The 22,910-nt window shown below is 50.2% G+C and overlaps 1 protein-coding gene across 1 annotated transcript; it reads right to left on the reverse strand.

The window, feature by feature from the left end:
• Positions 1-9,143: 9,143 nt before the first annotated feature.
• Positions 9,144-15,758, reverse strand: LOC125427981 (olfactory receptor 5C1-like). Its single transcript, XM_048487548.1, has 2 exons — positions 15,721-15,758; positions 9,144-10,087 (listed from the first exon to the last, which is right to left on the reverse strand). The coding sequence occupies exon 2, from the start codon at positions 10,077-10,079 to the stop codon at positions 9,144-9,146; it is 936 nt and encodes a 311-aa protein (XP_048343505.1). The 5' UTR covers positions 10,080-10,087; positions 15,721-15,758.
• Between the last annotated feature and the right edge of the window lie 7,152 nt (positions 15,759-22,910).

Consider the following 22,910-nt stretch of genomic DNA (forward strand, 5'->3'; position numbering starts at 1 on the left):
AGGGGGGGCTGTCAGCCCATTTGGGTGAATGGTATGGGCTTAGCCAGGGAATCAACCCAGACCTATTCTCCGGCCACCCGGGGCCGACAGCGCAATGGAGCAGAATCCCACAGGGCTGTATACGAGGCTATAATGCGAGTGTGTTTATGGTTGGCTGAAAACGCTTTGGATGCAATGGTTTCGCCTTCACCTGCTAACCAGAGTCGGCCCATGTCCATGGGGGGCTGAAGAGCAACAGCCGCCTCCTCTGGTCACTGACCGGGCTGACGAGCCAGCTGGAGGCAGCCCCGATCTGCGGGCGGCTTGGCAGATGGAGGCGCCGTAGCTGGAGTGGTTGGTTTTGCTCTTAGGACAGTTGGCGGCTAGATGACCTGGCCCTCCGCAGTAAAATGCCACAATCCCAGTCACACGGGCGTTCAGAGGTGGCTTCCAGTAGGGCGGCTGGGCTTGGTTTGTGGCGAGTGGTGGTTTTAAGGCGGCTACCTCGCACGAAGGTGATTCCAACGACGCCACCCACCCCAACTGGATCCAATCCGCACAGTACGGTGAGGAACCCAATTAAAAAACACCGCTTTCACGCAGCTTCTGCCGTCCACAGCATCCGGTGAAGCATTCAGATTTGCGTTCAGGCCACTCAGGAGGAAGTCGAAGCAGCCGCCGCATCAAATTCACGGGCAAATTCTGCAACGCGGTTGCCTTGCTGGATAGTTTTGATGGTGCGGATAGCTTCATTCTCGGCGCCTGGATCTTGGAAGCCGCTGGCCCTTAAGGCTTGGAGAACAGCGGCACCGGGCGCAGAGTCTTCATCTTGCAAAATCCAAAGAGTCGATTAAACCAATCGGCTGCTGCCCCATCCAGGACTGAGCCGATGTCCCCGTATTTTTCGCCAGAGCGTGGCAAATCATCATAGTCTTCTTCAAGTGGGCATTGAGTTGCAAAATAAAGTAGGAAGTTTCGGGAAGCCGGTCCCATCGAAACGGGCTGGCATCGGGGCGCATAGTAGCCCCCGCGGCTCTCATGCCTGCCAGCGGTGAAGTTGGCCGGGCTGGAGCAGGTTGGGCAGCAGCCGTTGCACGGGGTGCCGAATCGGGCGCTGGTGGCGCTGGCGCTTGGGTGGCAGGACTCCAGGCACGCGGGCCCCTGGCGCCAGCTGATCAGTAACAGCATAGACTCCAACTTGGGGCTTCCTGGTCTGCTGCCTCCTTAGCTCCCTCTCCAACGCAGCCAGCTCCCTCCTTTGCGGGTCAATGCATCCTGCGGCGCATGCAGAGCAGCTTTTTCTCGCCCAACTTAGCCAGTTCGGCCTCCGCTTAAGAGCTTCAGTGAGTTCGCTTTATTAAGAGGGCCTGAACGCCATGCCGTTGTAAATCCAGCCCGGAGTGTTCCAGGACTTTATCATGGACTGACAGATTCTGAGCATATTGTCAAAGTGGAAGTGATTCGCACGGTCCAACTCGAAGCTGGACTTCTTTATGCTGCCGCTCCCGTCCCTCTGCAGGTTTTCGCCATTTGCTGCAACTGTGCCCGTTCTCCCTCCCATAGCTGATGCCCTGGTCCATGCTTCTTGGGCATCTCAACATCGCCCACTTCCCTCTCCCAGGTCTCCTTCAAGGGAGAGGGAACAGATCCGCTGGGAGTGCAGGCTTTCTGGACTCTTTCATTGCCTTGGAAGCGAGACATCGGAGACACTGTAGCCACCGGGTGGCTCCTCACCTCAGTGCGGTCGCTGGCCCGGGATCAGGGTCCCATTGGAAGACAGTAACGGATACCCCTCCCAATCCTAGGAGGTTTAGTCCCAGTATCCTTCGATCACCTAGTAAGAAGCACGGGTGGTTCTTTGGGAGCATCACCAAAGCACGAGTCCAGGAATCTGCTCAATGGATTCCTAAGGCTGCATGAAAGGTGGTCAGGCTTGCTCCTCCATGAGAGACAGGTTGCATCTGAGGTTTGTAATCTACACGAAAACGGGTAGAGATCCGATCCACAGGCGCCTCGATCCATAGACAGCGCCTCCAAAACTGCTCATGGAAGTCCCCATGGTTGCTGGGCTATATTCCTCGCCCAAACGGGAGTAAAGGAAGACTCAGTGCTGATACTTAGGACTGAAAGAGCCACCAGCAGGCCCGCTTCTCCTGCCGGTTCCTCCAGATCCAGGAAGGGAAAGGTCGAGCCCCTTTGGGGCTACCGCACCTTCCTCAGTAGTGCAACATTCAACCCCATGCTCAAGCACACCAGAGGTCCACTGTACTAGAATATATTGAAATTGATTCCTGCCACAATGTAAGGAATTCCATAGAAGCAGAAATAAAAGGCTTTTGGATGTAAAGTCCGTTTATTAAGACATCTTAGAAAGCTCATCAAGACACGTGAGTGGCAGTGGAAATGACACTTCCCGCCATGAAGCACAGGAGCATAACACCATTCACCCCATCCCCTCCTGCTTCCCATGGGAACGAGTCTTCATCTCCACAAGAAGATAGAATTCTTCCGGCCGATGAAACTGGCCCATCGCCCGGGCTGTGGAATGCACTCAAGGTTACTTCACCATCAACACTATTGAATCCTTCACACGTTGCGTGAAGAAGTGTTTCCTTTTATTAGTCCTAATTCTTCCCCCCAGCATTTTCAATGAATGCCCCCTGGTTCTAGTATTGTGAGTCAATGGAAAACACTGAACCTGAGTCCACTTCCATCACATCCTGTATCCTCACAGTCACCGTCAGCTTCATCTGGACCACAAGCTGCACATGGTCGATCACATCTGCTGAATAGCCGCAAGATATTTATCTCATTTGGCCTATTGGGGCACACTTATAGGGTTTTGGTGAGTGTTGGCTGTCTTGGCCCCAGTCACTTGACATTGCTATAAAAGGTGTGGCCGAATAAGGCTTTTCCATTGCTCGATTAATTAGGGGGCAGCCACAAGACACCTGCACAGAATGTGTAGCCAAGTGACTGGGAGAATGACTCATGGCCCTTCTCCCTGTACCTTGATTCAGAGGTGGGATCCAGCAGGTTCTCACCAGTTCCCGAGAGTGGGTTACTAATTATTTGTGTGTGCCGAGACGGGGTTACTAATTGGGTCCAAAAATCATAAAGTCCTGTTGTTTCCTATGTGGCTGGTTAGCGAAGGTAGAAAACGGGATAATTCTCCCTGTTGGGCTGTTTTAAAAACATGTTTTAGAAATATGGTAAAGTTCCTTTTTTAGGGAAAGTAGCCTTCTTTTGATTTCTAGAAACAAAATTAAGTATTTGAAAGTATTAAGTATTTGACAGGCAGTCAATTAGAGGAGAAGTAGTTGTTTCTGTTGGCAGTAGACAATAGGACTTGCCATAATGAGTTTAAATTATGGGCAGAAAGATACCAACTGGAAATTAGGAACTTTTTTTTACAGTAAGAGTTTTTTTATAGTAACAGAGAAATTATTAATGCCCCACCCCCGGAATGGCCAACCACACCCCCATCGTGCCCCGCCCAGCCCCATTGGCGCTACGCCACAGTTTGAATCCCACCACCATGGGAACCTGTTACTAAAATTTTGGATCCCACCACTGCCTTGATTCCTCTTAACTTTGCACATTCTTTCAATATTCCCGCAATGTTAAAAAAACAACAACACTGTGCCTCTTTAAATTTACAAGCCTGTCTCTCATGTGGCCCACCACAATTTTCACATTTCACTGTCACCAACATTCCTCTCTGCTTTGGCACCCCTACAGTTCTCATTGTGTTATGCTGCAGCCGAGTGCCCACCGATACTCCTTCATGCCAAGCCACTCGCCCCTCCTGTCTCAGGCCTGGAACCCCTGTCCCGCCCAGCCAGAGGCATATCTAGGGGAAATGGAGCTCGGGGTGAAACCTGAGTTTTCCGTGCCCCCCACCATGGCCCAATGGAGAAGCCAGCCCCCACAGCATGCCTGGTTAGTCCAGAACCTCCACACAGCCTAGCCTGCAGTGTGCACCCTCCCCCCATGCAAGTGGGGCAGGCAGGGGCAATGAGTGGGACTGGGGTATGTGTATCAAAGGCCCTTTCCCCACTTACCTTAAACCCCGCGCTACTCTCCTCAAGTAGCGCGGGGTCCAGCTGCACTCCCCACTTCAGGGGTGGCGAGAACACAGCCGCCCCGATGCTGCCTCTCTCGCGCCCCCTCAGCACACGTAATTCCTGGCGCCTTTTGAAATGGCGCCTTTTGATGACCCCGGTCGTGGGGAAGCTGGGGCGTGCGCCGGGAATTGCGCGCAGCAACCCTCGGACAAAGGTGAGTGGGGAAAGGGCCAAAGAGGGTAGGGGTGGGATCTGCTCCTGTGTTGGGTGGGTGAGTTTTACAGCTGGCATATGGCGTTAAGTCGATTCCAGCTCCTGCCAGGGCTACTGGAGAAGTGAGACAGACCCTCCTGTGTTCTGCACACAATACCACTGTTTCATGGGGGCGAAGGGGTGCTGCTGGCCACAAGGATGTCAGTCCAGCCCAGGAGACAGAGGAATGGCTATATATTGCAGAACCCTTGTGTCGAGGGGGTGGCCAGCCACTCAACCCCCAGGAAAGACAGGCCATTCTGATCCACCAATGGATTAGGGAGGGGTGCTGTAATGCAGGAACCGCCCGACCAGCTCCGCTCAACTCCAGGTCCAGCAGCAGAAACCTTCCCAAAACCAGACAGGATCGCTGAAGTGCCTGGCAGCAGAGGAGGATTCCCCAGGGAAGGCAGAGTGACATGGGCACCCCCTCCAAAACCAGAGGTGGGAAACATCATACAATCCTTCACGTCTAACACTGTTGAGGTATGTGTGTCCCTTATGTGTGTCCACTGGCAATCCAGGGTCCATTGATCAACACCAAGAAGGCTAGCAATGGTCTTGGGGCATTTACAGCACACAGGAACGCACAGCCCTTGGTCAACACCTCATAGATTCAGAGGCAAGAGTGGATGCATCCATATCATTCACACTCCTTTCACAGGGGAGCTCGCTCTATCTAGACATGGTATCTGCCCTGATATCATGGGCGGCCTGCTCTATCCAGACACCATCCCATTCTTTGTCCTTGCTGGGGCAGCTGGTTCTATCCAGATACTGCCCTGAGCCACCTCAGGCAGACTTACACTCCACTCCAGCTCTGGTAGACTCAGCCGTGGGAGAAGCAAACTACTCCTGTGTTCTGCCCTGTATACGGTTTCCCACTGAAGAGTTGCGGAAGAGCTGATCTGAGACCCGCCATCATCGATGCAGGCATAAATTACCTGGGTACACCTCACCAGTGTCCAAAGGGCATCAGGCTCATTCCCCTCGAGCCAGGTGATGTCAAAAAGAGGAATATCTACTTTGGGCAACAGGAAACTGTTAGCCCCCCAGGTCTGGGGTCCTTTGCCTGGTGTGAAATCCCCCCAGTTAGCCACATCAAGTAGTAATAAAGCAAGCAGTTTTATTTTCTGCAGAAAGGAATACAAGGACACAAAGGAATACGCTCCACAGCTTGGGTGTCTCATACAAGTTTGCACATTCCATATATTCTTGCCATCTGTTATCACCTATTCTGACATCCTTTTGTTGACCCCTTCCCCCTGGCATCTGCAGCTGGCCTCCATGGGTTTCCTTAACATCCCACAAAGTGAGCATTGTTGTCAGCATTGTCCCTATACAACGGACTCAGTTTCCCATATTCTGCTTTATTGTTCGAAGTACATAACATTAGAACTGACTTGAGAGCTTGATTGCCATCAGGATTTATGCTTCTTTCCGACAAATTAAAAATGTTGAAGCTCTGGAACAATTCTAAGGCAGAAGTCTCGGAAGCAGTTGCTACATTTTTAATTCGTGTCTTACAAGATGTGCAACAGTGATCTTTTTAATGTGTCTGGAATGTTCGATATTTCCTGGATGTTATGCCTAATAAAGGTTTTTGGATTGGGTTGGGTTGGGTTACAAAATGTAAAACATTTACTGTCTAAGGAGCCCTGTTAGCTTTGAGCCTTCTTATCTATGACGGTTTAGTACATAAACATTCTGTATTAGCATAACACATGCACTGTAGGACAACATATTTTTTTTAAATAAGCAAGGAACATCACATTTTATTCTTTACAGTTTTTACATCTGCTCCCTTAGCTTGCATGTTTTCCTTTTTTAAATATTTTTTATTGTAACATTAGAATATTCCATTTTATATTTATACTCTTCTTCTTTCGTTTTCAAACAATACGTTTTCCCCTTTTTTCCCTCCCCCCTGTATTTTCTTCATAGTTTTGTCAAACAGCAGTAAGTTCATTCTTTGTAATCTCTTCTCCCATATCTCCTCATTGACTCCAGCTTCTCTCATCCAGTCCGCATATATAGTCCATATCTTCAAAATTTCGCCCTGTTTATCCTGCCACAGTTTATTTTTGGTTAGTATATCGAAAATATCAAGTGTCACTTGTTCCCAGATATATTCCAACCATTTCTGGATTGTCCATTTTTTCTTTTCTTTCCAGCCTAAAGCTATTGTTGCATGTGCTGCTTTGATCATTATTTTATACATATAGCTATATTTTTATCTACCCTTCTATCCTCCATTACACCCATGAACATTAAATCATTATTTATCCCAATATTAGTCTTCACCAGTTTCTCGATATATAACATTATGGTTGTCCAAAAATTTTTTACTTCTATACATTCCGTCCACATATGGCTATAATATGCCTCCTGGTCTCCACAGTACCAGCATTTAGGACTAAGTCCTTTAATCATATGTGCTAGTTGTTTTGGTGTTCTATACCATTTCAATATCACTTTTCTTTCCAACTCCATATATTTCTCAATCTTTATATTTTTCCAACTGTCTATTAGCTTGAATGTTTTCCTTGGGAGGGGTTCATTTCTGAAGTCACCCTCTGTCAGTAATGGTTTAGCCTGGCAATCGAATGACATCATGGGAGTGTTCCTGGAGACTGGGCGTGGAACCTGGAGCATGGGCAAAGCTCCGGGAGGGACCTCTGTAGAGTGTAATCACATCGAGGCCACCTTCCAAAGGGACCATTTTCTTCAGAGAAACTGACCTCTCTTGTCTGGAAATAAGTTGTTATTCGATGAGATCTCCAGGTTCCACCTGGGGGGTTATGCTGTGGGTGTTTCATGGTCACTCAATGGGAGGGGAAGCCACCATACCTGCTCCTCCCCCCTGCCCCCCAAGGAGGGGTGAGCCAAGACTCTTCTTCTCTGTCTGTCTGAAGCTTGGATGACGGGGAGGAGCAACAGTAGTTATTTGCAGTATCGATGGGCGTTTTCCCACTTACCAGTAGCTGTGCGCTACTGTAGGCGATTAGCGCGGGGTCCCCAGCAATCCCCACTACAGGGCCATTGACAACGTAGCCGCCCCGATGCTGCCACTGTCATGCCCCCCCCAGCACACGTCATTCCTGGCGCTCTTCCAAACGGCGCCTTTTGATGACCCCATGCAGAGCGCAGGGTCGTGGGGAAGCCCGGGCACGTGCCAGAAATGACGCACGCTGAGAGCAGCGCATGGCATAGGGGGGTCGTGGCAAGTGGGGAAACACCCATCGTCTTCCTCATTGTCTGGAACAGCTGTCTCTTTTTTTTCCTTCCCACACCCTCCTCTTCACACAACCACCTGCATTCAATGAACAATTCTCTGTACTTGTGCAGTTCTCTCTTTTGGGCGGGGGGAGATGTTGGCCAGGTGGTGACCTGACCTTTTAGTTGCTGTAGAATTTTTATGCAAGCTTGGAGGTTATCCCAAGTATGGAGGAAAGTCTATATTCTGTCAATTTGTCCCCAGTATGCAGATTTAAGTATTCACACATGGGGCCATGTGTGCTATTAGACAGCTCTGCCCAGAATTGCCCTGGGAGAGTCTCCAAACAAAGAACAAAACAGGGATCATGATTCTTCAGAGACATGTAAAATGAGGGAAAAAACAGATAAATTTGAGCATTAAAATGTTATATGTTTATTGTATACCTTTTATATTGCATGTGGGGTCGATATAACTTTTTTTAAAAAATTAAGCAATACTCAAGAAGCAAAATAAAACATTCGTTAAAAAGGCAAAATCAAAATGGAGGAGTTGCAAAAAGGTTCAAGATTTTTCTAGGAACTTTGCAGGGTACTTTTCTAAAGGACTTTTTCTTTTGCAAATGCAGTCACAGGGATCAATTTATTAGAGAGAAAAAGGGCGTGTGCAGTTGTTGCCAGGGAATGAAAATGTTAACACTTTGCTGCCTTTTCCCAGCTGCTTTTACCCCAGCTTAGGAAAGTGCCTATAAAATTCCTGAGCGTGGGCAAATGCAACTCAGGGGTGGCTTCTTCCAGTGAGAAAAGGGTTAAGGAAGGATTGTTTCTTCCTCTGTTCCACATCTTTCTTCTCCTTAATAAAGTAATCTTGCCTGCAAAATTTTGAAAAGAGAAGAATTGTATGTAGTAGAAGCTCTTTCTCCAGAGGCATACAGCCTCCATGGACATGGGGTCAGTGGTGGGATCCAAAAATTTTAGTAACAGGCTCCCATGGTGGTGGGATTCAAACTGTGGCGTAGCGCCAGTGGGGCGGGGCGGGGCATGGCGGGAGCATGGCTGGGCATTCAGGGGGCAGGGCATTCCTGGGCGGGGCTGTGGCAAGGACGCAGCCACTGCGCCGGTCCTTGGGCAGGAAACGAATGCAGGCGCAGGCTGCCACGCACGCCGGTGCACCTCCTGCTAGACTGCTTCAAGTTCCGTGCGCTACTGCTGAGAGGAGGGGCGTAACTAAGGCAAAAATCACGTGGCAAAATCACCAATTAGTTACCCCCTCTCGGCACACACACATAATTAGTAACCTACTCTCGGGAACCTGTGAGAACCTGCTGGATCCCACCTCTGCATGGGGTCATCTATGTCCCCAGCTGCATGCTTTTTGGTCCCGTGGGAGGGTGCCAGGCACACACCCCCCACATAACCAAGCAGCATGTGCCCCAACTGCACGCCACCAAGCCCCACCAAGCCTGCACAGAGGGTGAGGCGGGGCTTGAGAGTGGTGCCACACCCCCAAGTCCCGCCCCCGAGTGCAGGGGGTATAAGGGTAGGGGTGTGCCCAGAGAAGGAGGTGTCTCTGGGTGCCATATCCCCCTGATACGCCTCTTCCTTTCTCTTCCTCCTTTCAAGTTCTACTCAGAAGCAGCAAGCTGGGTGTCCCTGCTTACTGAATCTCCTTCGGACCGCTTGCTTCACGTCCGCATTACGGAGACTATAGATGGCTGGATTGAGGGTAGGGATGACCACTGTGTAGAAGACCGATACCATCTTGTCAGTCTGTGGGGCATATGTTCCGTCGGGTCGCAGGTACATGAAAATGAGGGTGCCGTATAGCACGCCCACAGCTGTCAGGTGGGAGCCACAGGTGGATATGGCTCGCTGAGACCCTGCCTGCCCCACTGTGCAGAGGATCATTCCATAGGAAGCCATGATGGCTGCCAAAGTGATGCTCTGGATTGCCCCACAGACTGCCAACAGCAGGAGCTCATTGAGGTCTGTGTTGGCACAGGCCAAAGCCAGCACTGGAGGGATGTCGCAAAAAAAGTCATCCAGAGTGCGAGCTCCACAGAAGGGCAAGCGAAAGGCCATGCTTGTATGGATGGCTCCAGAGGCTGCCCCTGCTGCATAGGACACTGCCACCAGGAGGCGACAGAGGCGCTGTGGCATGGCCATTCCATAATGGAGCGGGCGGCAGATGGCAGCGTAGCGGTCATAAGCCATGACAGCCAAGAGGCAACACTCGGCATCTGAAGCCGCTGCAAAGAAGAACATCTGAAGAGCACAAGCTGGGATGGGGATGGTGTCTTGGCCTTTCAAGAGGCCGAAAAGCATCTTGGGGGCCACGGTGCAACAGGAGCACAAGTCCATCAGGGCCAGGTGGCTCAGGAAGTAGTACATGGGTGTGTGCAAGGTCCGTTCAGCCCGGATCAGAATGGCCAAGCAGAGGTTCCCCATCACACCAAGAAGATAGACAGGTAGGAAGATGCTGAAGAGAAGGAGCTGAATGTCACGGCGTGAAGTGAAGCCCAGGAGGATGAACTCTGTCACCTGGGTGTTGTTATGATGTGCCATCAGATCTGCTAGAAGGAGAAACCAGGTGAAAATCCTAACTTCCCACCTTTGAGTAAGATTTAGAGAGTTATCTAGAAATCTTGTCACTCAGCGTGGCCCACATATTACTCTGTAAGGGTTCGCTATTCAGATCCCCCAAGAGAGAAGGGAAAGCAGTCATCAATTCAGGAAAGAATTTGCACCATCCTCCCTGTTTCCTGAAGCACTAGACCAGGGGTAGGGAACCTGCGGCTCTCCAGATGTTCAGGAACTACAATTCCCATCAGCCTCTGTCAGCATGGCCAATTGGCCATGCTGGTAGGGGCTGATGGGAATTGCAGTTCCTGAACATCTGGAGAGCAGCAGGTTCCCTACCCCTGCACTAGACCACACATCCCCAGAAGCGGAAACACAGATCTTCAGCTCATTTCTTACCTTGAAAACTCCTTCTGAGGTCCTCACACACTTTTGTGTCAGCCTGAGGGCACAATTATATTGTTATTATTTTAAGAAGCCTAGCTTTGTGTAAAAACATAGATTATAAATCAGACTGAAGGCTTTCTGGTTAAGCTGTGCATATCTTGAGGGCCGAATTCACTTTCAACATGTGACTTGAGCTGACTGTAAAAATGGCCTCCCTAGACAGAAGCATGTCAAGAGTTTCTTCATAATAAAGTCTTTCTCATAATAAAGCTATGTGTGCTGTGAAGTCCCAGCTAACTTAAGGTGAACATGTAGGGTTTTGAAAGCATGAGGCATTCAGCGGTGGTTTGCCGTTGCCCGCCTCTGTGCAAAATCAGAGAGTTCCGAGAAAACTGTGACTAACTCAGGGCCACTGAGAAGGCTCCATGTGGAGGAATGAGGAGTGGAGGAATGAGGATTTGAACCCAGTTAACCAGATGACAGTCTGCCACTATTAACCACCACACCGGCTCTCAATGAAAAGGGTAGTCCAGAATAATATCAAAATGTTGACCCAGCTTTTCCGAGGTTTATATTTTTTAACCTGGAAAAAAGCCACGGAAACTGTGGTTTAAAGGGGTGATAGGCACGGAGGATTGAGGGGAGAGGAGCTGTTGTAAGTCTTTGCCTTGGGACCATTCTCTTACTGAAAATTAGCACCCTCCCTCAAGCTGCTATAACTTGTGCTAGGAATGCGGGAATGAGAAATACCTGTCAAGTGTCTTCGGTAGGGGTATCATTGGCTGGGGGACATTAGTGGGTAAATGGTGACAGAGGGGAAAAGAGCCCTCCCTTCTGATCATCTCTTTCTTTAAACTGCTGTCCCTGGGTCTACAGTCTATTATAAAAAGACATGACAGGAAAGATAATCTTGGGACGACGTGGAATGTGCCATCTCACCTGAAAAGACTATGCTACAAACCAGGATTTTCTTAATTTGAATCTTGGCTCTGCTATGGACTCTTCTCTAAGAAGGTTTTTTTAATCAAACTTTCCTACACCCACAGTGGCTAATGATCAAAGCACACTGAAACAGCAAACATCCAACATAAAAACGTCAACAATTAGATCACCTAAATACACCAATTTACATTTTTTCTTCCAATCTGGGCTGCCTGATCTGACCAGGCTATCTCTATTGTTAAACAACTTGGACCCTGGTCTTTGTGAAGAGATCGCCAATTTCATTGCAGAGATAGTTGAGAGTTCTCAGTAGAATGTACTTGTGCTCCCCGGGGGCCTTTTATTTACTATGAATATATCAATACTGCTGGCCACATTATTTAATGACTACTGGTATTCTGTGTCTACTAATTGTCAGGCTCTTGAACCTGGAAATAACAGAGACCGTAGGAAAGTCCCAAAGCAGTTTATTTCTACAACGTGTAGAGTAACAGAGAAAGCTGGATCTAAGCTCTCCGCTTAGATCCCGCAATTATATCCTTCAATTCTCCCCTCCCCCATTTGATTTCCACCAAATGGGTTTCAGAGAGAGGGCATGATATTTGCACTACAGAGCTTCAAGAGACCTGGGAACGTTCGCACCTTCTCGCAGGAGGGCTGGCGCCGGGAAATTGCCAGGGAGGGGAGGGGGAAGCCGGAAAGCATTTACAGGAAACATTTGCAATCTCCACACAGCAAGACATCTAAACACTGACAGGCATGGACCTGACACTAATTGAGCTTAGGAACTGAAGATTTATGTTTCAGCTCACTGTGTATTTTTTCCTAACTAGTAGTATTATTTATCCCATGCGAGATTTGGAAATCTATAACACTTTACAATCAGCCCACTTCTTAATATGTCAGGAAACAGTTCTTTTAGAAACCAACCTAAGACCCTGATAATAAATAAGAAAAGCAAGCAAGTCTGGAGAACTTCTAAAAGATGTTGCAGTCTGATTCTCAGGTGTCACTTTTTATACGAACTGTTAAAAAGTAAGCACTTGTGGATTGTAGCTTTTGGTGATCACGTTTGGGCTTTATAGTGATAAGAGCTGGAATTACAAACATAACTCGTGGGAACAATTTGTATGTGTATATATTTGATGCATTCTAGTTTTTTAAATTGATAAATGTTTTACTGTAATTTACAATGCCAATAAAGGCTTTACTACTACTACTACAATTAGATCACCCATAAGTTCCTATATGTCAAAAAGTGATAGTTCTTATCTGCAATTAAAAGTGTGAGAAAATAGGACAGCACCAAGTGCCTAAAAATACTCTAATGTAATTAAATAAGAGTAGAGGGGGGCTCCACCATGAAAAGAGCCCTCCTAATAGTTGTCTAATTTCCAAAGGGTGGCCCAGGCTAGACTGACCTGGTCAGATCTCTGAAGCTAAGCAGAATCAGCCCTGGTCAGTTCTTGGAAGGGAGACCACCAGCGAAGTCCAAAGTTACCACACAGAGGGAAGAAATGGCAAACCAACTCTATTCATCTCTTGCCTTCAAAACCCTGTAGGGTCACCATAATTTGGTTGCAATTTGGTGGCTCTTTCCATCCTTATCTTCCAAAAATAGAGACATCTGCCTCTTACTGAATCAGATCACAGTCTATCAAAGTTAGTATTGTCTACTATTCAGATTGGAAGGGGCTCTCCAGGGTCTCAGAAAAAGGTCTTTCACATGACATATTCCGTGGTCTTTGTAACTGGAGATGCCAGGGACTGAACCTGGAGTCTTTGTCCTGCCAAACAGTTGCTCTACCATTGAGCCATGGCTCCTTCCTTGATGCCTCTGGTCATGGGTCTTCATTAAGCAACCTCAGACAAGCCATGTTTCCCTCAGTACACTAATTTACCATGTAGGCTGTTGTCTCAGTGACAATTACAATATGTTTAAATTGCTTCAAACCTTTAGAATGATGATTGTCTTCATTTCAACTCCATTTCCAGACTAGCTTTCTTCACATGGTCTTCAACATAAGAACATAAGAACAAGCCTGCTAGGTCAGACCAGAGTCCATCTAGTCCAGCACTCTGGTACTTGCCGTGGCCCACCAGGTGCCTTGGGGAGCTCACATGCAGGATGTGAAAGCAATGGCCTTCTGCTCAGTGGTGGGATCCAAAAATTTTAGTAACAGGTTCCCATGGTGGTGGGATTCAAACAGTGGCATAGCGTCAATGGGGCTGGGCGGGGCACTATGCAGTGGCCCGACATTCAGTGAGGGCATTAATAGCAATTTCTCTGTTACTGTAAAACTCTGGAGTGTAAAAAAAAAAAAGTTCCCTGTTCCAGCTGAGGTAATCTTTCTGTCCATAATTTAAACTCATTATGGCAAGTCCTATCGTCTACTGCCAACAGAAACAACTACTTCTCCTCTAATTGACTGCCTGGCAAATACTTAATACTTTCAAATACTTAATTTTGTTTCTAGAAATCAAAAGAAGGATACTTTCCTTAAACAAGGAACTTTACCATATTTCTAAAACATGTTTTTAAAACAGCCCAACAGGGAGAATTATCTCGTTTTCAACCTTCGATAACTAGCCATACAGGAAACAACAGGACTTTATGCCAACTGTGAAATCATGAGTGGTCACTACAGTTTGATGAAGATTCACCATGCCACTGTTTGTTAACGATGTATATTCTGAAGGGCTAATACATTCCAATGCTTTCAAAATAATTTGCACTTTTAGATTAAGACACAAATTCATTAAAACATGGATCGATGGACCGATTCCTACTGCATAGAGCATATTCAAAGGAAAGCGAGATATCAAGGCTACTGCCAGGATACACAGGTCATGAGTTTTTTAAAAATTGAGTAAGCATTAGTAGTCAGTACCTTTAACCTTTCACTTATACAAAATGCTTTGTAATCCTTTAACCCCAACAAATACACTAAAATTAGTCATTAACACTCCCTTTTTTTATTCATGGGTGACCTTGGGCTAGTCAGAGCTTTCAGCCCCACCCACCTCACAGTGTGTGCTTGTTGCCAGGGGGGGAGGAACAAGGAAGATTAATAAGCCCTTGAGTCTCCTGCAGGAGAGAGAGGGGGGATATAAATCCAAACTCTTCTTCTTCTTCTTCTGTTTAAAGTAAAAAATAAACCAGAACATCATCCATTGTGAACTAGAATTCGCAATCCATACTGTATATTCTGCAAATATTACACATTAATTAATCCAGGATTAGAGACACAGATTAGCATAACATTCTCACATACAGGAATACAGAGCATTTAAGCGGCCAAGCATCATGGTAAATCACAATTTATCATAAAATGAACAGAGTGCCAAAATAAATAGCCTACCAAGCAAGAGTCCCCTGGTTAACAGGTGGATTGGGGTCCCTCTCTCTTACTAGCTTAGTGAAGCTCCGGACTCTACGAGAAGAGGAAGAGAGGGGGAGGTGAGGGCATGGAGATGGAAAAGCGGACCCAATTAGTAACCCCCTCTCAGCACACACAAATAATTAGTAACCCACTCTCGGGAACTGACGAGAACCTGCTGGATCCCACCTCTGCTTTTACTGCGGCTGCTCCTGAGCACCTGGTCTGCTAAGGTATTTGCAACCTCAGATCAAGGATGATCAAGATTGGTAGCCAGAGATCGACTTCTCCTCCATAAATATGTCCAAGCCCTTTTTAAAGCTATCCAGGTTAGTAGCCATCACCACCTCTTGTGGCAGCATATTCCAAACACCAATCACACGTTGCGTGAAAAAATGTTTCCTTTTATTAGTCCTAATTCTTTTCCCCCAGCATGTTCAATGCATGCCCCCTGGTTCTAGTATTGTGAGAAAGAGAGAAAAATTTCTCTCTGTCGACATTTTCTACCCCATGCATAATTGCATAGACTTCAATCATATCCCCCCTCAGATGTCTCCTCTCCAAACTAAAGAGTCCCAAACGCTGCAGCCTCTCCTCATAAGGAAGGTGCTCCAATACCTCAATCATCCTCGTTGCCCTTCCCTGCACTTTTTCTATCTCTTCGATATCCTTCGATGTCTTTCTGTGGCCATATTGATGAAATCTATTTTTTTGCTCGTCAAGTACCATATCCTTCACAGGATACAGTCACAAGTTGCTTATAGACTACATTTTGACAACAGCCAAGGAGAGGGGGATATATACTTGGCTTTCATTTCCATTTATCTTTCCATTGAGGAGGACAATGAACAAAGATTAAGTTTCACAAAAAGGCAGGCTTTTGAAGAGGAATTTGAAGGAGCAGAGAGAGGTAGTACCTTTCCGGGGACACTGGAGAAGGAGTCTTCTAAGGGAGCAGAAGATTTGAAAGCCGTTGAAAGAGGTGGAGCCAGGGGAGCAGAGAGCAGTTTGGAAAAACAAAATGGCAGTGAAAAATGCCAAATCACAGCTGATTTCAGGTGACCTGTTTGGTTTTCAAAGCAAGAGATGTTCAGAGGTGGCTTACCATCGGATGAGGTCTCTCATCGAAATACTTGCCAGGGTCCAGGCTGAGAGTATGTGACTGTCTGTGACTGAATGGGGATTCGAACCCGGATTTCCCAGGTCCTACTTGAACTCTTTAACCTCTAGTCTACACATATATGAGAACCTTGGCTGCTCTGAGGATGGATCTATCACCCACAGAAAGCATTGGGTAGCCTACCCTCCATGGATCAACTTAGTTTTTCTGTGCACTAAGGGGGGAAAAATGGATCTGTGGAGGGCAGGTCCACCTAATAAGAACATAAGAACATAAGAACTAGCCTGCTGGATCAGACCAGAGTCCACCTAGTCCAGCTCTCTGCTCCTCGCAGTGGCCCACCAGGTGCCTTTGGGAGCTCACGTGCAGGATGTGAAAGCAATGGCCTGCTGCTGCTGCTGCTGCTGCTCCTGAGCACCTGGTCTGCTAAGGCATTTGCAATCTCAGATCAAGGAGGATCAAGATTGGTAGCCATAGATCGACTTCTCCTCCATAATTTCTGTCCAATCCCTTTTTAAAGCTATCCAGGTTAGTGGCCATCGCCACCTCCTCTGGCAGCATATGCTTTTCAATTCGCAGGAGACCAGTCTTCCAAGCCGCTAAGATTCGCTTATGTGTTCCTGCTTAGCTAGGACAATAACTGCTCAAAAAAAGAAAAAAACTATACGTTGCTGGAATCAGCAAGACAAGTCAAGTACATCTATAGATTTTACAGGCTCCACGATTAAAGAAGAAGAAGAAGAGGAGTTTGGATTTATATCCCCCCTTTCTCTCCTGCAGGAGACTCAAAGGGGCTTACAATCTCCTTGCCCTTCCCCTCACAACAAACACCCTGTGAGGTGGGTGGGGCTGAGAGAGCTCCAAGAAGCTATGACTAGCCCAAGGTCACCCAGCTGGCGTGTGTGGGAGTGTACAGGCTAATCTGAATTCCCCAGATAAGCCTCCACAGCTCAGGCGGCACAGCTGGGAATCAAACCTGGTTCCTCTAGATTAGATACACAAGCTCTTAACCTCCTACGCCACTGCTGCTCCAAAGCCCGCAGAGCAAATGTCCCGGAGCAACCCTCAGCAAATAGCAGCAGGGAGAATCCCTTCAGCTGCCCACGAAATGTCCGGTGCAAGCTGAGGGTGAAACTGACTAAAGAGCAGGTAGGAAACTGGCAGGTGGGAAACCACTTCTTTCCCCCTCTGGTGTCTTTGCAGTCTGGAAAGCACCGAAAAGCCACCTGGCTGTCTTTTTTGGATGTGCCGAGTGAAAAGAGGCATTAGCCTCTTTTTAAGACATCCAATAGATGTCTTTTTTGTACTGTGCAGAATCGATCGATGCAGAGCTCCGTGGAGGGCATGTTTTATTTCTGACCTCAAAATGTTTTAAAAGCTTTGTGCGGAAAACGGACCAGGCAGACAGAAGAAGGCCTCTGTCTAGAGTACCCCCGTCCTACCTGAGCACGAAGAAAATGCATGCCTCCTTTGCCAGTTCTTGCATGGTTAGCTTCTTCAGATGGCCTGGTTTTATGGTTTCATACGTTGCTTTAGGAAATCATGATGTCTTCTCCTTTATCTCCCCCAGGCACTGATGATCTAACATCCCTGACGTATGTCACTATTGCCTAATCAAGCTTCCCTTAGGCAATCGGTTTGTTTATGTGTTTCAGTGTCTCCAGAGGATTTATTATCAGGCCCTGAAGGATGGTTTCTCTGCACCCAGTTAATGACACATGTTTGGAACGAAAGAAGTTTATGTCCTACAAGGACTCTGAAGGAAGATCCAAGTTCTATTCCCGCTTGTAGAAAAACAATAATGCCTAGTGTCCAAGCCACTAGAATCAGAGTACATAAGAACATAAGAACATAAGAACAAGCCAGCTGGATCAGACCAGAGTCCATCTAGTCCAGCTCTCTGCTACTCGCAGTGGCCCACCAGGTACCTTTGGGAGCTCACGTGCAGGATGTGAAAGCAATGGTCTTCTGCGGCTGTTGCTCCCAATCACCTGGTCTGTTAAGGCATTTGCAATCTCAGATCAAAGAGGATCAAGATTGGTAGCCATAGATCGACTTCTCCTCCATAAATCTGTCCAAGAGTGTATTTTAAGGGAGCCTGACACTCATGCAATGGTGTTCACTACTTTGACAATCCTGTGATCTATTCCTTCAGCACCGACTTGCCATTTTGGGTCAATGGATCTCACTTTGGATAAATAGCTTCTAAAGAAAGCCTTTTGAGAACTTACTGCTTGTGGCGCGGCTGTTTGCTTCGCAGTTTGGTCTTCCCATGGTTTCCTCTTTGCAGGAGAAGTCTCACATTGCACGGTTTGGGTGCTGTGTGGTTTCCAGGCTGCATGGCCGTGTTCTAGCAGCATTCTCTCCTGACGTTTCGCCTGCATCTGTGGCTGGCATCTGTGGCTGGCATCTGATCCTCTGAAGATTCCTTTGCTAGTTTTTTAATTGTGGACCACCCTGCATGTCCAAGTACATGGTGCAATTCATGAACACAGTTGTCATGCAATGGCTTGTTAGTCAAACTAGACAGTTGTTTTATACTCCCGCTATCCTTGGGAATCATATGATCTAACATATCTTTCAGTTGCCCTTTTGCACAATTAACATTTTGCTTGTTTACACAGCACATATCATTTTTAAATTCAACTCTATATCCTTCTTGAATTAAATATCCCATGCTCAGTAGGCAAAAGTCAAGTTGTGGAACAAACAGGACATTATTTAAGTTTTTGCCAAGGGAAGGCACATATGCTGTCCCTTGCACTGAAACCTTTGTTTTTGATCCATCTGCTAGACTCACGTGAGAAATATTTGCTGCAGTCTCATCATGGAGTAGACTTCTGTTGTTCACAAAATGTGCTGTGCAGGGACTGTCCATCAACCACGAACTCTGTTGCTTCTCAGAAGCTTTGTTCACCAGCATAGCAGATTCATTTTGGTCATTTTTTTTTTTTTTTGCAGTTTGTAGATCTCCCCTTCTGCCCCTTCTGGCCTTGTATCGCCTTCTTACTTCTGGCATCAGGACAATTCTGGGCTAAGTGATCTATGGATCCACAGGAGAAACACTTTCTCACCATATAGGTTTTGACAGGTGTTGTCTCTGGAATTGCAGGTCTCACATCAGAGTGATGTCTGTTAGCAGGATCGGCTCTCTCTGGTTTTCTTTCTGTGGCTCAACTTTCCTTTTGATAATTTCTTTGCTGTTGACTTTGCAATCACGAAGGACAGAGTCAGGTCCTCTTCTTTGACACTCTACAGAAGCTGTGGAGACCTTAGCAGATCCCAGCTTCCATCCAGAGAGGGATAAAATGATGTAGGCTTTTATGTGACTCAGGAAAAAGTCAGCCCTCACAATCTTCTAGTTGGGTAAACAACTATCTCATTTTGCTATTGGTGAGAGACACAGCCTCCCTTTCGCCCAACTTTAACTTTGCAGTTGTACAATTTTCTGGCTATTAGCATTTTGGAGCCAGCTGTATCTTGTTGATAAATTTTCTTCAGTGATTCCCAGGACTCTTTTGCACTGACAGAGTCTCTAACATACAGGAGCTGAAAATTCTCCACAGCTAGAACTATTGATGCACGGGCTTTCTCATCTTCTCGCTTACCATCTGCATCATCAGCTGCTGGAGTTGTCTGCACAACTGTTCACAAGTTTTCTCTTATTAAGTAGTTCTGCATCTTGCAAGCTCAGGACATATAATTACTTGCATTGAGTTGCTCGAAGGGCATGCTTGCTGCTGCAAATGCCATCTTCAGCTCTGTTCCAAACTGCTGCACCACAGCACACAATTTGGACTGTTTCTTCTCTCTTACTCCCAAGTAGACCTGGATTCTTGACCCATAACCTATCAGCAGAGTTTGAAGCAGAGCTACTCTGGTAAGATGAGAAGGTCTAGTAGTCTTCTTGCACTCACTGCAGCCTTCTACCACTCTTGGAAAAGAATACTCTCCACCAAAACCTTCCTATTGGAAAGAACGTTTTACTTTGGCAGTTGAAAGGTTACACAAGTCTCCCTCCTCTTTCTCTCCAGAGTGGGTGGACAACAACACTATAAAGATATACAGAACTCTTCAGGAAGAACACAGTGAACACTCACGCTGAACTTAGACACTCTCAGCATACACAATGCTTTGCTTTTTATACATTCAAACAGGATACTTTTCCCACACCCCGGCAACAGCCTCTCATTGGTCTAGACTAGTCACAGTTTAACTCACCAATCATGTTAAAGGTTAACTGTAGCCACTTGCCCCTAGACTGGCTGTCTCCAGCCTTACTGTTGGGCAAACTTCTGCTGACTAGAAGATGAACCTTTTGTGAACCTTTATTTCATATATCATGACACCGTCACTGCCCTAAACCTTCTGCCATTGTTTATTTTAGTGGCAGGGAAAAAATGGAGGGATACTCTTGGTTGGTGACACTCTAGGATTTTTTCCTCATCTCTATGGTAAACACCATTGAAAAGGGGAGGAGATTCCTAGAGTGTCACTCAAAAGTGATGTAATAGCCAGTGACCCTTCCCGTGGAGGTGACATCACTTCTAGGTGATGCTGTAGGAATTTCCCCCATCTCTATGTGGTTTACTATAGAGAATGCCTTGAGGGGCAGAAAGAAAGTGATTCATCCCTTCCCCAAAAAAACTTCACAATCCCCAAACACCACTCCCAAAATCTCCCACCATATGCTGGAGTGAGCTGGCAACCCTTCTAATGCCTGCATCCCACTCTAAGCTCAATGCACACAGAAGCCAACAACCAAATGAACCCAGCTGTCCTCTCAAATGGTCCATTTCCATTTTATCTCATTTCATTTCTTGAGCAATGCAATAACTGTAGTACATGCCTTGTGACAAAAGAGAATTCCCACAAAATTGTGCCAAGGGTATGATTTTTTTTCTGGCAAAAACTCATATGAAGTTCTACCAGAATCCTGCACTTATTGATCAATAAGGCTGAAATGCTTACCTGCCGCTACTTCCATAGCTCTCCCTGAGGGACACCAATTCCAGGTCTGGATGTTCCTGGTGCCATAGCAGCGGGCAGGATTGGGGAAGAGAAGAACCTCTGTGTGGTACCATGCCATGCAATTCCCACTCCAAAGCAGCATTTTTCCCCCCAGGGAAATGGATCTCTGTAATCTGTAAATTAGAAATATACAACACCAGTGGAGGAAAGAGAAACTGTAATGAAGCATCTACCCCTACACTGGGGGAGCAGCAGTGGCATAGGAGGTTAAGAGCTCATGTATCTAATCTGGAGGAACTGGGTTTGATTCCCAGCTCTGCCGCCTGAGCTGTGGAGGCTTATCTGGGGAATTCAGATTAGCCTGTACACTCCCACACACGCCAGCTGGGTGACCTTGGGCTAGTCCCCCCACCCCCCCCCCCCCCCACCCCCCCCCCCCCCCACCCCCCCCCCCCCCCACCCCCCCCCCCCCCCACCCCCCCCCCCCCCCACCCCCCCCCCCCCCCACCCCCCCCCCCCCCCACCCCCCCCCCCCCCCACCCCCCCCCCCCCCCACCCCCCCCCCCCCCCACCCCCCCCCCCCCCCACCCCCCCCCCCCCCCACCCCCCCCCCCCCCCACCCCCCCCCCCCCCCACCCCCCCCCCCCCCCACCCCCCCCCCCCCCCACCCCCCCCCCCCCCCACCCCCCCCCCCCCCCACCCCCCCCCCCCCCCACCCCCCCCCCCCCCCACCCCCCCCCCCCCCCACCCCCCCCCCCCCCCACCCCCCCCCCCCCCCACCCCCCCCCCCCCCCACCCCCCCCCCCCCCCACCCCCCCCCCCCCCCACCCCCCCCCCCCCCCACCCCCCCCCCCCCCCACCCCCCCCCCCCCCCACCCCCCCCCCCCCCCACCCCCCCCCCCCCCCACCCCCCCCCCCCCCCACCCCCCCCCCCCCCCACCCCCCCCCCCCCCCACCCCCCCCCCCCCCCACCCCCCCCCCCCCCCACCCCCCCCCCCCCCCACCCCCCCCCCCCCCCACCCCCCCCCCCCCCCACCCCCCCCCCCCCCCACCCCCCCCCCCCCCCACCCCCCCCCCCCCCCACCCCCCCCCCCCCCCACCCCCCCCCCCCCCCACCCCCCCCCCCCCCCACCCCCCCCCCCCCCCACCCCCCCCCCCCCCCACCCCCCCCCCCCCCCACCCCCCCCCCCCCCCACCCCCCCCCCCCCCCACCCCCCCCCCCCCCCACCCCCCCCCCCCCCCACCCCCCCCCCCCCCCACCCCCCCCCCCCCCCACCCCCCCCCCCCCCCACCCCCCCCCCCCCCCACCCCCCCCCCCCCCCACCCCCCCCCCCCCCCACCCCCCCCCCCCCCCACCCCCCCCCCCCCCCACCCCCCCCCCCCCCCACCCCCCCCCCCCCCCACCCCCCCCCCCCCCCACCCCCCCCCCCCCCCACCCCCCCCCCCCCCCACCCCCCCCCCCCCCCACCCCCCCCCCCCCCCACCCCCCCCCCCCCCCACCCCCCCCCCCCCCCACCCCCCCCCCCCCCCACCCCCCCCCCCCCCCACCCCCCCCCCCCCCCACCCCCCCCCCCCCCCACCCCCCCCCCCCCCCACCCCCCCCCCCCCCCACCCCCCCCCCCCCCCACCCCCCCCCCCCCCCACCCCCCCCCCCCCCCACCCCCCCCCCCCCCCACCCCCCCCCCCCCCCACCCCCCCCCCCCCCCACCCCCCCCCCCCCCCACCCCCCCCCCCCCCCACCCCCCCCCCCCCCCACCCCCCCCCCCCCCCACCCCCCCCCCCCCCCACCCCCCCCCCCCCCCACCCCCCCCCCCCCCCACCCCCCCCCCCCCCCACCCCCCCCCCCCCCCACCCCCCCCCCCCCCCACCCCCCCCCCCCCCCACCCCCCCCCCCCCCCACCCCCCCCCCCCCCCACCCCCCCCCCCCCCCACCCCCCCCCCCCCCCACCCCCCCCCCCCCCCACCCCCCCCCCCCCCCACCCCCCCCCCCCCCCACCCCCCCCCCCCCCCACCCCC

This window comes from Sphaerodactylus townsendi, linkage group LG03 (assembly GCF_021028975.2).
Source record: "Sphaerodactylus townsendi isolate TG3544 linkage group LG03, MPM_Stown_v2.3, whole genome shotgun sequence".
In the NCBI taxonomy this organism is placed as follows: domain Eukaryota; kingdom Metazoa; phylum Chordata; class Lepidosauria; order Squamata; family Sphaerodactylidae; genus Sphaerodactylus; species Sphaerodactylus townsendi.

Coding starts and splice junctions, on each gene's coding strand:
- LOC125427981 (XM_048487548.1), bottom strand. CDS start 10,079: ATGGCACATCATAACAACACCCAGGTGACAGAGTTCATCCTCCTGGGC.